Here is a 16,608-nt window from a genome sequence, read left to right as displayed (position 1 = left end):
TCATCTATGAAAATGTATGCACTCACTAACTGTAAATCGCTCTGGATAAGAGCGTCTGCTATATGACTAAAATGTAAATGTAAATCTAAAAGTAGACTAAAGGTGGTTTTGGGGAACCGTATTGGACAAGTATTTGTGTTAACCACGAACTAGAAGATTAAGGGCCGGTTTCCCCCAGCCTTTCCCAGACTTAATCCTAGTCCTGTACAAATAAGCCTACTCCATGGAGTACTCTGATGCTTTAAGAGGACATCATGTCATATTTGTGTTCTTAGGCCCCAAAACAATTATTTTTTTCCTTGAAAATTGCTTGAATTTCCACATTATTTCATCATGCATCAGCCCAGAGACATGTGGATCTGAGCCAGCCCAGGCCCCCACCATTGACTTATGACTTCATAGAACTCTGTAATCACAGATCCACTAAATCTATCATTGTTCTTGCTTTTGGAAATCACCTAAATACCGAATCAATAACACATTCAAATGATCACATATTTGAAACGTAATACATTTTAAAATCAACAATTGCTAATGATACAAGAAGATCTTAAATAATGATGTTCATGATGTCTCCATGTTTATATGACAACAGTGTCCCTCCGCCTTCCAAACATACTCCTATGTCCTCCACTATAGCAATAAAGAAGCCCTTATACCCCAAACCAACTGTCAGAAATCCCCTTTCTCCTTGGCCAGTGATTCACAGTGCCTGTAGTCTGCCTGGCCTGGCCAATGGTCTGATGGTCCACACACTTCCTAAAGATCTAACGTAATGTTGACTGAAGACAAAGTGAGTGGGATTATTTTATAGCCTGTCATGGCTGGCTATGTGGCTACTATACTACAGAGTATAGTTGAAGTTCAAGTTTTATTACACCCACCTAGAAGTCAATACAAACTGACATCCATGAGCATACGAAAGGACAGACCTTGTCTAGGCTAATAATATATGTGTATGTAGGCTGTACAAAATAAGCTTCTTCTATTGTGCAAAGTACTGAGATCCTGACATGTTACCTAAACAACAGCAGATACTTCCCCACCACACCAGACCCAGAGTTCCATGACTGCTTCCCCAACGTCTAACTACGTCGGCTATTTTTCAATGAAAGTTTCAGAGGTTTAAAGATGGAAAATTGCACCACTTTGTTTAGGGATCAAGTCTATACATTTTCTCACAACAGTGCTCGTGTCCTCTGTAGCTCAGCTGGTAGAGCACGGCGCTTGTAACGCCAAGGTAGTGGGTTCGATCCCCGGGACCACCCATACACAAAAAAAAATGTATGCACCCATGACTGTAAGTCGCTTTGGATAAAAGCGTCTGCTAAATGGCATATTATTATTATTATTATTAAAGATATTTGTCCCACTTTAAATGAAAGATTTACTTAATAAGGCTTTGTAAAGTCTTCATATGTACTAAATATTAAAATACATTATTAACTTAAAGTTTTTATAAAGTATTATTAAGTACTACATATTAAAATATTTTAATAACTTTATAGAAAATGTATAGTCTTCATTGATATCAAAATAAAAACACCATAGTAAAACGTGATGATGAGATTGGTACTAAGGTTGGCAGTTGGAAGTTGGCACAGTCCTAAGTGTGTCAGTGTCTAATTAGTGTGAATGTTGTGCTATCATCATGTCACCATATCATTACCCAGGGTGTCACATCTGTGGCGCTGAGCTCATGGGAAGCTCTCTCCCTGGTATCAGCCGGCCATGCTGCATGTTCGCCGGCTCCCTCGGCCAGCTACAGTCTGTGTGAGGGAACCAGCGAGCCCTCCCGATTCCTTTTTAGAGGTTTCTAATCCTGGCGGGGCCTGCTGACGTCACGCCGCCTCTCGTCTGCCAATGTGTCATACGCGCACATTTCCTCCACGACTCACGAACACCAATCTCTGCTGCCCGCGGTGTTGGTTTTGTTCCTGACGTCCAATTGGCTGATTAAAACAGCCTGCCTTGTCTAGAGGCCCAGACAGCACGGCCAGCCCATCTCTAGCTGCCTGCTGAGGAGAGGAGAGGAGAGGAGAGGAGAGGAGAGGGTTAAGTTTTGGGAGAGAGTAGAGGAGCAGCAAGGCAGTGTGCCAAGCTCCCCCCCCCCACCCCCCCCCCACCCCTCGCCTCTCCCCTCCCGTCCTCTCCTCTCCTCCCCCTGCTCCCCTGACCTCCCCCTCTTCTCTGACTGGGCAGCCTGCCCCTGCACTGTTATTGCACCATGTGACCAGGAAGTGTGGCTCCCATCCATTTCCTCTCCTGACTGAAGGGAAACATTGTAACGGAGTGGGACGGCTCTGGGCTCTATTACGTAGTGGGATAAAAATAACTGGCATATTTAAGGCTGCAGAGGAATCCCAGCGCAGACAGAGGGTGGACAGCCTGCGGCTCGGCAGGAGCTGTCCCTACCTTTCTCTGCTCTTCTCCCTCCCTCTCTCTCTCTCTCTCTCTCTCCCCACTCCGCTTCCCTCCAGCTCTCCCTCACTAGCCTACACGCAGAAGCCCACCAGATCGGACGGTGTGATGCAAGCGGCAGACCGGTCGGGCTGGGGACCGGGGCCCTACCTATGGAAGCTTGGCTGGGGCCCTGTAAACACACAGCCCCTTTTGTTTATTGTCTATTCCATTTGCTTTGGCAATGTAAACATATGTTTCCCATGCCGATAAAGTCCATTGAATTGAATTGAGACAGAGGAGTGCGGACCAATGCAATGCTATGCACACCACCACACTGACTGACTGACACTGAATGTTTTTTAAACCTGCCCACTGTTGTTGTTTTTATTTTATGAACAGAAGCTCTAGCAAACAACTCTATCCCCCTGATTCCTGCTTACAAGCAAAAACTAAAGCAGGAAGCACCAGTGACTCGATCAGTAAAGAAGTGGTCAGATGACGCAGATGCTAAGCTACAGGACTGTTTTGCTAGCACAGACTGGAATATGTTCCCGGGATTCTTCCGATGGCATTGAGGAGTACACCACATCAGTCACTGGCTTCATCAATAAGTGCATCGATGACGTCGTCCCCACTGTGAACGTACGTACAGTGGGGAAAAAAAAGTATTTAGTCAGCCACTAATTGTGCAAGTTCTCCCACTTAAAAAGATGAGAGAGGCCTGTAATTTTCATCATAGGTACACGTCAACTATGACAGACAAATTGAGGAAAAAAAATCCAGAAAATCACATTGTAGGATTTTTAATGAATTTATTTGCAAATTATGGTGGAAAATAAGTATTTGGTCACCTACAAACAAGCAAGATTTCTGGCTCTCACAGACCTGTAACTTCTTCTTTAAGAGGCTCCTCTGTCCTCCACTCGTTACCTGTATTAATGGCACCTGTTTGAACTTGTTATCAGTATAAAAGACACCTGTCCACAACCTCAAACAGTCACACTCCAAACTCCACTATGGCCAAGACCAAAGAGCTGTCAAAGGACACCAGAAACAAAATTGTAGACCTGCACCAGGCTGGGAAGACTGAATCTGCAATAGGTAAGCAGCTTGGTTTGAAGAAATCAACTGTGGGAGCAATTATTAGGAAATGGAAGACATACAAGACCACTGATAATCTCCCTTGATCTGGGGCTCCACGCAAGATCTCACCCGTGGGGTCAAAATGATCACAAGAACGGTGAGCAAAAATCCCAGAACCACACGGGGGGACCTATTGAATGACCTGCAGAGAGCTGGGACCAAAGTAACAAAGCCTACCATCAGTAACACACTACGCCGCCAGGGACTCAAATCCTGCAGTGCGAGACGTGTCCCCCTGCTTAAGCCAGTACATGTCCAGGCCCGTCTGAAGTTTGCTAGAGTACATTTGGATGATCCAGAAGAGGATTGGGAGAATGTCATATGGTCAGATGAAACCAAAATATAACTTTTTTGGTAAAAACTCAACTCGTCGTGTTTGGAGGACAAAGAATGCTGAGTTGCATCCAAAGAACACCATACCTACTGTGAAGCATGGGGGTGGAAACATCATGCTTTGGGGCTGTTTTTCTGCAAAGGGACCAGGACGACTGATCCGTGTAAAGGAAAGAATGAATGGGGCCATGTACCGTGAGATTTTGAGTGAAAACCTCCTTCCATCAGCAAGGGCATTGAAGATGAAACGTGGCTGGGTCTTTCAGCATGACAATGATCCCAAACACACCGCCCGGGCAACGAAGGAGTGGCTTCGTAAGAAGCATTTCAAGGTCCTGGAGTGGCCTAGCCAGTCTCCAGATCTGAATGCCATAGAACATCTTTGGAGGGAGTTGAAAGTCTGTGTTGCCCAGCGACAGCCCAAAAACATCAATGCTCTAGAGGAGATCTGCATGGAGGAATGGGCCAAAATACCAGCAACAGTGTGTGAAAACCTTGTGAAGACTTACATAAAACGTTTGACCTGTGTCATTGCCAACAAAGGGTATATAACAAAGTATTGAGAAACTTTTGTTATTGACCAAATACTTATTTTCCACCATAATTTGCAAATAAATTCATTAAAAATCCTACAATGTGATTTTCAGGATTTTTTTTCTCATTTTGTCTGTCATAGTTGACGTGTACCTATGATGAAAATTACAGGCCTCTCTCATCTTTTTAAGTGGGAGAACATGCACAATTGGTGGCTGACTAAATACTTTTTTTCCCCACTGTACATACCCCAACCAGAAGCCATGGGTTACAGGCAACATCTGCACTGAGATAAAGGGTAGTGCTGCCGCTTTCAAGGAGCGGGACTCTAACCTGGACGCTTATAAGAAATCCCGCTATGCCCTCCAACAAACCATCAAACAGGCAAAGCGTCAGTACAGGACTAAGATTGAATTGTACTACACCGGCTCCGACGCTCGTCGGATGTGGCAGGGCTTGCAAACTATTACTTCTATGCTCGCTTCGAGGCAAGCATGTACGAGAGCATCAGCTGTTCCGGACGACTGTGTGATCACGCACTCCGGAGCCGATGTGAGTAAGACCTTTAACCAGGTCAACATTCACAAGGCAGCAGGGCCAGACGGATTACCAGGACGTGTACTCCGAGCATGCGCTGACCAACTGGCAAGTGTCTTCACTGACATTTTCAACCTGTCCCTGACTTAGTCTGTAATACCAACATGTTTCAAGCAGACTACCATAGTCTCTGTGCCCAAGAACACTAAGGACACTGCCTAAATGACTACCGGCCTGTAGCACTCACGTCTGTAGCCATGAAGTGCTTTGAAAGGCTGGTCATGGCTCACATCAACACCATTATCCCAGAAACCCTAGACCCACTCCAATTTGCATACTGCCCCAACAGATCCACAGATTATGCAATCTCTATTGTACTCCACACTGCCCTTTCACACCTGGACAAAAGGAACACCTATGTGAGAATGCTATTCATTGACTACAGCTCAGCGTTCAACAACATAGTGCCCTCAAAGCTCATCACTAAGCTAAGGACCCTGGGACTAAACACCTCCCTCAGCAACTGGATTATGGACTTCCTGACGGGCCGCCCCCAGGTGGTAAGGGTAGGTAACAACACATCCGCCACGCTGATCCTCAACACGGGGACCCCTCAGGGGTGCGTGCTCAGTCCCCTTCTGTACTCCCTGTTCACCCATGACTGCATGGCCAGGCACGACTCCAACACCATCATTAGGTTTGCTGACGACACAACAGTGGTAGGCCTGATCACCGACAACGATGAGACAGCCTATAGGGAGGAGGTCAGAGACCTGGCCGTGTGGTGCCAGGATAACAACCTTTCCATCAACATGATCAAGACAAAGGAGATGATTGTGGACTACAGAAAAAAGAAGAGGACTGAGCACGCCCCCATTCTCATCGACAGGGCTGTAGTGGAGCAGGTTGAGAGCTTCAAGTTCCTTGGTGTCACCAACAAACCATCATGGTCCAAACACACCAAGACAGTCGTGAAGAGGGCACGACAAAGCCTATTCCCACTCAGGAGACTGAAAAGATTTGGCATTGGTCCTCAGATCCTCAAAAGGTTATACAGCTGCACCATCGAGAGCATCCTGATTGGATCACTGCCTGGTATGGCAACTGCCCGGCCTCCGACTGCAAGGCACTACAGAGGGTAGTGCGTACAGCCCAGTACATCACTGGGGCCAAGCTTCCTGCCATCCAGGACCTCTATACCAGGCGGTGTCAGAGGAAGGCCCTAGTCATAGACTGTTCTCTCTGCTACCGCACGGCAAGCGGTACCGGAGCGCCAAGTCTAGGTCCAAAAGGCTTCTTAACAGCTTCTACCCCCAAGCCATAAGACTCCTGTACAGCTAATCAAATGGCTACCCGGACTATTTGCACTGTTATTTGACTGCCATGTGGGATAAATAAAGTAAAGTAGACTTAACCAGCATGTTCTTGTAGTTACACACAATGTCATAATAATATAATTCACACACTTAAAAGGACAATTAAAAACCAACCAACCAACATCACACAATCAGATGACAAAACAGGCAGACAGAGAGACACAGCAAATATCATGTTTGAATTCTTGGGGGGTTGTTAGCTATTCTTAAAAAACAGCAGCAGGTATTAACAAAGCTAGACTGAGTTTTCATTAAGGAAAGACTGAATGCCATTTCTTATTACTGTAAAGCATCTGGAAGAGAGCAGTGAAAACCTCAATATCTGGAGTACTAGTGCTCATATTGACTTGAATGCTTTCCAGGGGGACGGAACTAGCTGGGGATGGAATGCTGCTGGAAACCATCAAAGTCAAGACAACTATTCTGATTGGAGACAGCAGCTGCCAAGCGCTCAGTGAGTTGTGCAAGAAGGTTTCCAGCTTTATTTACCCATCTTTATATACTTTACACTTACGTTTGTTGAATAACATTAATAATTTGATATTAAGTACAACTGTGATGGGTATACAATTTTGACTTTCCAGTGACCAATCCGGTTGAATATAAATATTCCTCTGAGATGAAATCCTGACAACCTGGAGGAATGTGGGGGTGGGTGTTCTGTTTGTCAACAATTTAGCAGTCTAATCCCAGGGGTAAGGACAAGTTTGAGTCCACAGTCAATCAGCCAATAGAGTGAGAGCCCTAGAACAGTCATAACAATAGTTGTGATAACACAGCCAGTCTCATCATTGGAAACTCTGTACAGAGAGCCAAGAACAACACCTGAGAGACAACCCAACTAGGAAATACTTTCAAGAGACTGTTGGAGCTGCTGCTGCAGGCAAGAGACTGACAGCATTCGTCATCCATTCATTGATTGGACCAATCCTAGTGGCAATTTCACATAATGACACGCACACATCCCACACCATCAGAGGTGTTATTTAGGTAAATTATGGAAAACATGACATCTCGACAGTATTGAGTTAGAGCTTACATGATTAGCGTTGATGTACAAAAACATTACCTCCATTTTCCACATCAGGTTCTTATGATAATGTCAGGTAGATATGATGTTTGGATAATGAGAACTACGTCCTCCTAAGGATTACGTGTATGGACAAGGTAGACTATATTTAAACTACCACAGCATTGTACTGAAGAACTATTAACATACAGGTAACTGCCAAAATAAAGGAAACGCTTGAGTAAATGAGGGATACAAAGTATATTGAAAGCAGGTGCTTCCACACAGGTGTGGTTCCTGAGTTAATTAAGCAATTAACATCCCATCATGCTTAGGGCCATGAAAATGCTGGGCAGGCCATTATTTTGGCTATTGTTTTGGCTACCATGGCTGTGCCCCCATAGGATGATAATGTCCCCATCCACAGGCCACGAGTGGTCACTGAATGGGCATGAAAACAATGTAAACCATATGCCATGGCTGTCTCAGTCACCAGATCTCAACCCAATTGACCACTTATGGGAGATTCTGGAGCGGTGCCTGAGACATAGTTTTCCACCACCATTAGAAAAAACACCAAATGATGGAATTTCTCGTGGATGAAAGGTGTCACACCCCCCCAATAGAGTTCCAGAATCTATGCCAAGGTGCAGACAAACTGGGGCGGCAGGTAGCTTAGTGGGTAAGAGCGTTGTGCCAGTAACCGAAAGGTCGCTGGTTCTAATCCCCGAGCCAACTAGGTGAAAAATCTGTCGAAGTGCCCTTGAGCAAGGCACTTAACCCTAATTGCTCCTGTAAGTCGCTCTGGATAAGAGTGTCTGCTAAATGATTAAAATGTAATGTAATGCATGGAAGCTGTTCTGGCTCGTGGTGGCCCAATGCCCTATTAAGACACTTTATGTTGGTGTTTCCTTCATTTTGGCAGTTACCTGTAGATCAGAGTTGATACTATAGGGCTAATGTAAATACATAAATAAAGAAATCAAACTAGTTTTGCCAGAACATCAATTAAGTTGTTAATACATATTTTTGTTTTAATTAAAATGGGTACATGTAAGTACTAGTACTGCAGTATGATGACTACACTGGAATGGATAGCCAACTGTAAATAGAATCATGAATTGATAGGAGGTATACAATGCTCTCTCTCTCTCTCTCTCTCTCTCTCTCTCTCTCTCTCTCTCTCTCTCTCTCTCTCTCTCTCTCTCTCTCTCTCTCTCTCTCTCTCTCTCTCTCTCTCTCTCTCTCTCTCTCTCGCTCTCTCTCTCTCTCTCGGCCAACCACCTCAGAAAGAATTGAAAGTGAATCCTGTCCTCTATACAAAGACATTGTCCTCATCATAAAGAATATGGCCATGTTGAGATAGTCCCTTTGTGTTTTAAAACCTGCTGCAGGAAACAGGTACTCTTTTAGAAAATAAGAAATTGTTTTAACACTTAACAAGTACTTTCTCACCAACCAGCAGGCTCAGTCTTTAAAATAGACATGTATGTGATGGCTTACGACAGTTGGCCTAGACTATATCCCCAGAAATATGTTGACAGTGGAGTAATGATACCTGCAAACTAACTCAAACAATTGTTCTACAACTATCATATCATGTCTCTACATTGAAACGTAGATGTCATGTACAGTAAATGTGGTAATGAAGACAACCAATGGGATACTTGTTGACATGGCCCAACCGACAAGATCCTGATGCAACAGGATTGGTGGGCCAGTAGTGTTTGCTCCAGTAGTGTTTGCTCTCCATACAGAACTCTAAGCTGATAGACGTCTAACTATGAGACAGACAAAACAATTATGTTGGCTTCCAGCTCTGAGCAAACACTGACAGCCTCAGCCCACTTCAAAAACAACATGAGAGTGAATTCAGAGATCATACTAGTTTATAAGTATTACTGGTGTTATAAATAGATGTATATAGTCATCTACACTGAGTTTACAAAACATTAGGAACACCTGCTCTTTCCATGACAGACTGACCAGGTGAATCCAGGTGAATCCAGGTGAAAGCTATGATCCCTTGTTGATGTCACTTGTTAAATCCACTTCAATCAGTGTAGATGAAGGGGGGAGAGACAGGTTAAAGAAGGATTTACAAGCCTTGAGACAATTGAGACATGGATTGTGTATGTGTGCCATTCAGAGGGTGAATGGGCAAGACAAAATATTTAAGTGCTTTTGAACGGGGTATGGTAGTAGGTGCAAGGCGCACCGGTTTGTGTCAAGAACTGCACCACTGTTGGGTTTTTCATGCTCAACCGTTTCCTGTGTGTATCAAGAATAGTCCACCACCCAAAGGACATCCAGCCAACTTGACACAACTGTGGGAAACATTGGAGTCAACATGGGCCAGCATCCCTGTGGAACGCTTTCGACACCTTGTAGCGTCCATGCCCAGACGAATTAAGGCTGTTCTGAGGGAAAAGGGGGGAGGGGCTTCCGTCTGGCCACTCTACCATAAAGACCTGATTGGTGGAGTGCTGCAGAGATGGAAGGTTCTCCCATCTCCACAGAGGAACTCTAGACCTCCCTGACCAAGGCCCTTCTCCCCCGATTGCTCAGTTTGGCCGATCAGCCAGCTCTAGGAAGAGTCTTGGTGGTTCCAAACTTCTTCCATTTAAGAATGATGGAGGCCACTGTGTTCTTGGGGAACTTCAATGCTGCAGAAATGTTTTGTTACCCTTCCCCAGATTTGTGCCTCGACACAATCCTGTCTCAGAGCTCTACTGACAATTCCTTTGACCTCATGGCTTTGCTCTGACATGCACTGTCAACTGTGGGACTTTATATAGACAGGTGTGTACCTTTCCAAATCATGTCCAATCAATTGAATGTACCACAGGTGAACCTCTTAAGGATGATCAATGGAAACAGGATGCACCTGAGCTCAATTTCGAGTCTCATAGCAAAGGGTCTGAATACTTATGTAAATAAGGTACTTCTGTTTTTTATTTTTAATACATTTGCAAACATGTCTAAAAACCTGTTTTCGCTTTGTCATTATGAGGTATTGTGTGTAGATTGCTGAAAAATATATATACATTTAATCAATATTAGAATAAGGCTGTAACATAACAAAATGTGGAAAGTCAAGGGGTCTGAATACTATCCGAAGGCACTGTATATGGCCAAAGGTATGTGGACACACATTCAAATGAGTGGATTCTGCTATTTCAGCCACACCCGTTGCTGACAGGTGTATACAATTGAGCACACAGCAATGCACTCTCCATAGACAAACATTGGCAGTAGAATGGCCTGTACTGAAGAGCTCAGTGACTTAACGGATACCACCTTTCCAACAAGTCAGTTCATCAAATGTCTGCCCTGCTAGAGCTGCCCCGGTCAACTGTAAGTGCTGTTATTGTGAAGTGGAAACGTCTAGGAGCAACAACGGCTATATATATATTTTGTATAACTCCCAGTCCGGTTTTGGCCCGCATGCCGCCTGTTGCCGACCCCTGGGCTAGAGTGACAGACAAGGGAAGACGTACAGTAGAGGGGGGAGTCCGCGGTCCAGGTGAGCATTTGTTGTGTGTTCTATAGGAGCTACAATATCTGTGTCAATGAGTGCAGCTACAAGTCATTATTCCTATACTAACAAGCCTACTTTACACGCGCGCGTAAAACCTGTCCTTTAGAACTGCGTTGATCCGGTTCCCCCACATTAGCTCTGGATAAAAGGCAAACGGCATGTAGGGCCTCCCTGTTGCCATCGCTCTGTTTGTATGGACATAAACAGAAACAGTTGGAGTTTTTTTCTCTCCTTTTCAGCCTTGCACTCTCTTTGCTATCGTCATGAACTGCGCCTTATTTTTTTCTACCAGAGCGCGCAGTGTTGTTCCTGTCCTGCCTGGCTGTTGCTCAGCAACACGAAGGCGTGTCCACCGGCAATGATTTAAGCAGTAGGAAACCCTTCCTCGCTGTCACTTTGTCAGTTCAGTCTGTTCACTAGTCCCTGCATGGAAGTGGAATTGCTAGGGAGACGAGGGAATCCCACTATAGTTTCGCCTCACTCCTGATGAATTTGTATCAACGTTACCAAGCTTGGTTTGTCTGTCTCAGTCTGCCTGTTCCATTCGCTGCGTCCACAAGCATGGCTTGGAGTGAAGTATAGCGCCACATCATCTCGGACTGTCAAGCCGTGTAGAATACACAACTGATGCTGTACAACAAACGGTGTATTTTACAGAAGAAATTCATCAGAGGAACCAAGTAGGCCTATATTTCATTGATGAGGTGCGGGCTTTTTTCAGTTTGACTATCCAGCATTTTGGGTTGCCATAATAAAGACATTGGTTGCGCTTGGATTCGAATAACGTTAGCCTATTCACTTTTTGGCCGAAAACGAAAGGGATTTACGTAGAAATATTTTGGTATATATTTTGTTTATGCAGGCAACCACCAAGTGACTTCGACAATATGGCATTGAGCAGGACGCTTTTGCCATCCATATCCACATTTGCAAGCGGTCCGACTGTCAAGAATAAATCCATGGGACATGCGAATTTGGTGAGTATGGTAAATTATATTAGCTATTCATATCTCAACAGTCTAGCTAGCCTAAATAGGACATGCTGCATGTTTTTATTGGTAGGTCAGCTCATAATCGGTTTTAATGTAACCTATGTATTTTCTTAGTAAATTCCTTTGCTTGACCTTATGTCATTGCCGCACTCTGGAACACTGCACCTCTGTTGGGGCGTGCACCAGCAAGTAGAATTTTCAGCGTGGCTACTGACTGAGTGGATGGTAGCCTACTATACGTGTTTAGATTGCAGCAGTGGCATCTTATTGCTTTATTATAAGACAATTGATTTAGGTTGTTGACTTATCTATTGCCAAATATACAATGTGAATATAGAATAGGCTACTGAATGTGACTGTTTTAAGGAGCCGAGGTTTCTTGTGTTATAGAAGCCTAATAAACTACAACTAATCTATACATGTCTGGGATTACACACAATAATATCTCCTGGCACAATATTTTCTCAGGTAGAAGATACATTTGACAAAGAACCACCGTTTTTATATTTCAGTTAGCTAGAGAGGGGGAATCTACAGGTAGCCATATTTAACATTTGGCAATGACATGTTATGACCAAAGACTAGTCTCAATGATTTAGCCATAGAGATCCTATTACAATATTCTAATTCCTAATTCTATGGCCATTCAGAGTTATGTTAATTGAATGACTATGACCACAGGTGTCTTTCAGTCCTTGTGCTGTGTAGTAATGCCTTTCTCTTGCCTTCTCTAGAGATGGAAGGAGGATATCTCCACTGGCATGACCAAGAGAGAGCCTGAAGACCTGGACCTACTAGACTACGACTTTATCCTGTCCAACACTATGCTGCAACAGCAGGCTGAGGCCATGGCAGCAAGTGGGTCCCAGAACCTGTCCCCTTCCCCAGGCTCCTACTCCTCCTACCAGCTCCCCTCTCCCCAGGACTCTGCCCACAGTGACATGCTGTACACCATCCCTGACATCAGCGACGTGTCCCCCTCTGGGGGGTTCGTGGCCGAGCTGATGAGGCCTGAACTGGATCCGGCATACCTCCACCCCACCAGCCTGCATGGCAAGTTTGTGGTGAAGACCACCATGGATATGGCAGAGTACGGCCACAGCATTAATATGATTAGTAAGGCCGGTGTTGGTGTCGGTGCTGCCACGGACCACTCCTCCTCATTGCCGTTTGTTTGCCATATGATAAAGCAGGAGAACCCCAGCATGTGCACCATCACCCAACCCATGGACCTCCACCTTGGGGGGGTGAACTCACACTCCCAGCCCAGGTCTGGACAGAGGCCCCACCTCGACCCCCACGGTTTCCCCCCAGGGGGGCGTCCTATGACAGCCAGCCGATCAGCCTCATCTCTGTCCCCGGACCACACACTGGCCAGGGACCACCACCCTTCCAGCCAGGTGTTATCCCACCCCCAGGTCCCTCTGCCTGGCCAGGGCTACCACCACAACTCTCCGACAGGCTACTCCCCCTTCCCTCAACAGCCTGGGTCTCTACAGTACCAAGGTCAGTACAACTTCAATCTAAGTGTTTTTGACCAACAGCCTTTTTTTCACATTCCTCATTTGCTGGTGCCTGATGTTGAGGTAAACTCTGAGGGGATGATGCTGAAACTCATCACTCCACCCTCTCCACCCCGTCTAGAGCTCATGTCCCCCGGCGGAGAATGTCTACCGGAGGAGCCCAAACCCAAACGCGGCCGGCGCTCCTGGCCCAGGAAGAGAATCGCCACACACACGTGTGACTACGCCGGCTGTGGGAAAACATACACCAAGAGCTCCCACCTCAAGGCACATCACCGAACCCACACAGGTTGGTACACATGTTGGTTGTCTCATTGTTAAAACGCAGTTTCAAACGGTTCTATGATGTCAGAAGAACTTTAGGAGGCACTCTCTCTTTTTTCTCTCTCTTTTTGTGAGACTTTATTTAGGGCATAGTTAGCCTTCATCAATCTTTCAACCAGTTGGGTCGTTTTTCATTCCCATTGTCCTTCTTAATTATGGGGGACAGCATTCATTACTGTAGTTTATGGTTTATTATGGGATGGTAGGCCTTTCTTGATTCACAACGGGAAACTTTGACATGGAGTTTTAAATCGGATAAATATGAACAGTACTTTTCCTTGTTTATTCATTTAGTAATGATTTGGTATGCAGACCAGTCTGTTGCAAGGGAGACGTAGATTTAATGGCTGGAATAATCCATTTAATTGATTGTAATGGAACAATTTGTAATAGGCAGCAACGTGACCTTTTGCTACATTATGAGAGGAGGATTTTATTTACATTTTTTTCTCTAGTAATTCCAGTTAATTTCCCTCAGCTGTACACTCTATGTTCACCTATAACTAGTACCTTCCCTGCTACCCCAAGATGCTTGCCCCTGGCATAACGGCTGTTGTATTGCCAGCAGTAGAGAGAGAGAGAGAGAGAGAGAGAGAGAGAGAGAGAGAGAGAGAGAGGAGAGAGAGAGAGAGAGAGAGAGAGAGAGAGAGAGAGAGAGAGAGAGAGAGAGAGAGAGAGAGAGAGAGAGAGAGAGAGAGAGAGAGAGAGGGGGGGGGGGGGGGGGAGAGAGAGAGGGGGAGAGAGAGAGAGAGAGAGAGAGAGAGAGAGAGAGAGAAGCAGTCCAGTTGGCAGGTGTCATGAACAGACAACAGCAGCTAGCAGCAGGTTGATACTGATCCTGTTCAAATACAACCGCAGGTTGATTCGTTTACAATTAATGCACTGCAGGACAGGACCGACCTCTTTCTGTGGTGAGGAGAGTTTGGTCTGTTTTCACTCTAGGGTGAACAAACTAAATTCTAACTGCCTTGTTTCTCTCTCTCTCTCTCTCTCTCTCTCTCTCTCTCTCTCTCTCTCTCTCTCTCTCTCTGTGTCTATGTATGTGTGTTGTGTCATTAATAGGAGAGAAGCCTTATTGCTGTGACTGGGAGGGCTGCGGCTGGAAGTTTGCCCGTTCGGACGAGCTCACGCGGCACTACAGGAAACACACCGGGCATCGCCCCTTCCAGTGTGCCAAGTGTGACAGGGCCTTCTCAAGGTCCGACCACCTGGCTCTACACATGAAGAGACACCTATGAGACAGTCACTGGACTCACTGGACACCATGGACCAAGACTAAAATACTATAAATATTATTACACAGCGACCTGAACTACACAACAACATTGTCTTATAGCCATCCATTGTCAAAGCACCAAGACAAGCTGTGTGTTTCCTGGTAAAGAGTGTTACACTCTCAAGGGTCCAACCCAATGACTAAAGACTGTTCTTTGTCCATCTATGGGCTCGTGATCTGACATTTGACAAGACCCCTCAGAACAACTTATTTTGTGGGACAAAACTGGAATTGTTAATCTATTTATCGACAAAACCTGGAGGACTAGGTGCCAACGTATGACTGGAAATGTATTAGCAGAGATTTACAGGGACAGTCCTAGCCACTACGCGATCACAATTTTTTTGATTGTCTGAAGATTATGATCACTTGCCCTAAAATGTAAATGTGCTATTTCCACACAGAAGTGCCATATATTGCCTGCCTTTCACCTACACATTGGGGAGGAATCAGAAAGATCACTACTGGAATTCTTTACATTTTGGTTGTTTTATTAGTAAAAACATTCTCAGAGCAAGCTCAACTTGCCCGACTGCTGTAAATTCCATACATTGTCTGTCTTTCACTCAAATAATGAGGAGGAACCAGAAAGGTCAGTTTTAGGCTACTGGAAGTTTTTGCAGTTTGGTTGTTTTCACTGCAGCAATGGGTCAACCTCAGAGCAGGCTCAACTTGCCCCTGGCCATAGCGCTAACCCTGACCCTTAATGTCAATCCCTGTATTGGTTATCAGGGAAACAAGAAACTCAGACAGAACACAGAAGTGATGGAACCCATCCTAAGAGGCCTTCTATCTATTCAATCAGCAACATTCCATTTGTCTTTGTTTGTCAAGTTCATACTGTAAAACATACTGTATTAGACATTTATATTTATATTACTCTACTCTTCCAAGCCATTGACTTCAGGTACAAATTAAATGTATATGTTACAGGATGGTGCTCAAAGACTTTAGTATAATAAAAGGTACCAAAGATTTAAAAAAGAAAACAGATAAGAGTATCAAAGTGTGGTTGTCTTGTCTGTGAGTTTCCTGGAGACCTCTCTTCTTCCACAATTTGACTTTAATCAGGTGAATTACTTTGCTCCTCAATCTCTCAGTGCGCTGTGGTCGCAAAGTGCAATAATGTTATGAGACATTCATATTATTTTTTTAAAGAAATGAGTAACTCTGAACAATTTGTTTGTTTGTTTATAGACTAAATATGTTATATAATCTTAAATTTTGTACATTTGTAAATAAAAGGCTTTTAAATGTTTTGTATTGTCTTTTACAACATAAAGAATAAAATATATTTGAAATTAACTTTTTATGTACTGATCACTGCTGTTTTTCTGTAAATTATTCCATAATCACATTTACCTGTACAATGTTTTGATAAATGTATATGGTAAATGTATCACTTATCTCAACCATGTAAATCAAAATCAAGCAAGATGATTATCTAGTTGCTTAAATTATATATTTTTGGACCATCTATTTAAATAATAATAATAATAAATGCTTAAAGTAACTGCCCAGTGTTTCCAGATTTCTATGAAATATGACCTATAATTACTTAAATAAGAGTGAAATAGTTTTCCTTCCAAAACATGGTAATTAAGTATGTTAAAAAGC

General features: G+C 44.3%; 1 protein-coding gene across 1 annotated transcript; it reads left to right on the top strand.

The window, feature by feature from the left end:
• The first annotated feature begins 11,243 nt into the window (after nucleotides 1-11,243).
• LOC121573434 (Krueppel-like factor 4) lies at nucleotides 11,244-16,377 on the top strand. The gene is made up of 5 exons (XM_041885434.2): nucleotides 11,244-11,580; nucleotides 11,739-11,853; nucleotides 12,603-13,374; nucleotides 13,513-13,680; nucleotides 14,778-16,377. Exons 1-5 carry the CDS (start codon nucleotides 11,576-11,578, stop codon nucleotides 14,951-14,953), a joined length of 1,236 nt encoding a protein of 411 aa, XP_041741368.1. The 5' UTR covers nucleotides 11,244-11,575; the 3' UTR covers nucleotides 14,954-16,377.
• Nucleotides 16,378-16,608: the final 231 nt, after the last annotated feature.

The sequence above is a fragment of the Coregonus clupeaformis genome, chromosome 9 (assembly GCF_020615455.1).
Source record: "Coregonus clupeaformis isolate EN_2021a chromosome 9, ASM2061545v1, whole genome shotgun sequence".
In the NCBI taxonomy this organism is placed as follows: Eukaryota; Metazoa; Chordata; class Actinopteri; order Salmoniformes; family Salmonidae; genus Coregonus; species Coregonus clupeaformis.
This window is presented reverse-complemented; position numbering and strand designations above follow the sequence as displayed.

Bases quoted from the DNA above. Each gene is read 5' to 3' on its own strand.
- LOC121573434 (XM_041885434.2), top strand. The intron at 13,375-13,512 runs GTCAGTACAACT...CACCCCGTCTAG, and splicing joins TGGGTCTCTACAGTACCAAG to AGCTCATGTCCCCCGGCGGA. The intron at 13,681-14,777 runs GTTGGTACACAT...TGTCATTAATAG, and splicing joins ACATCACCGAACCCACACAG to GAGAGAAGCCTTATTGCTGT.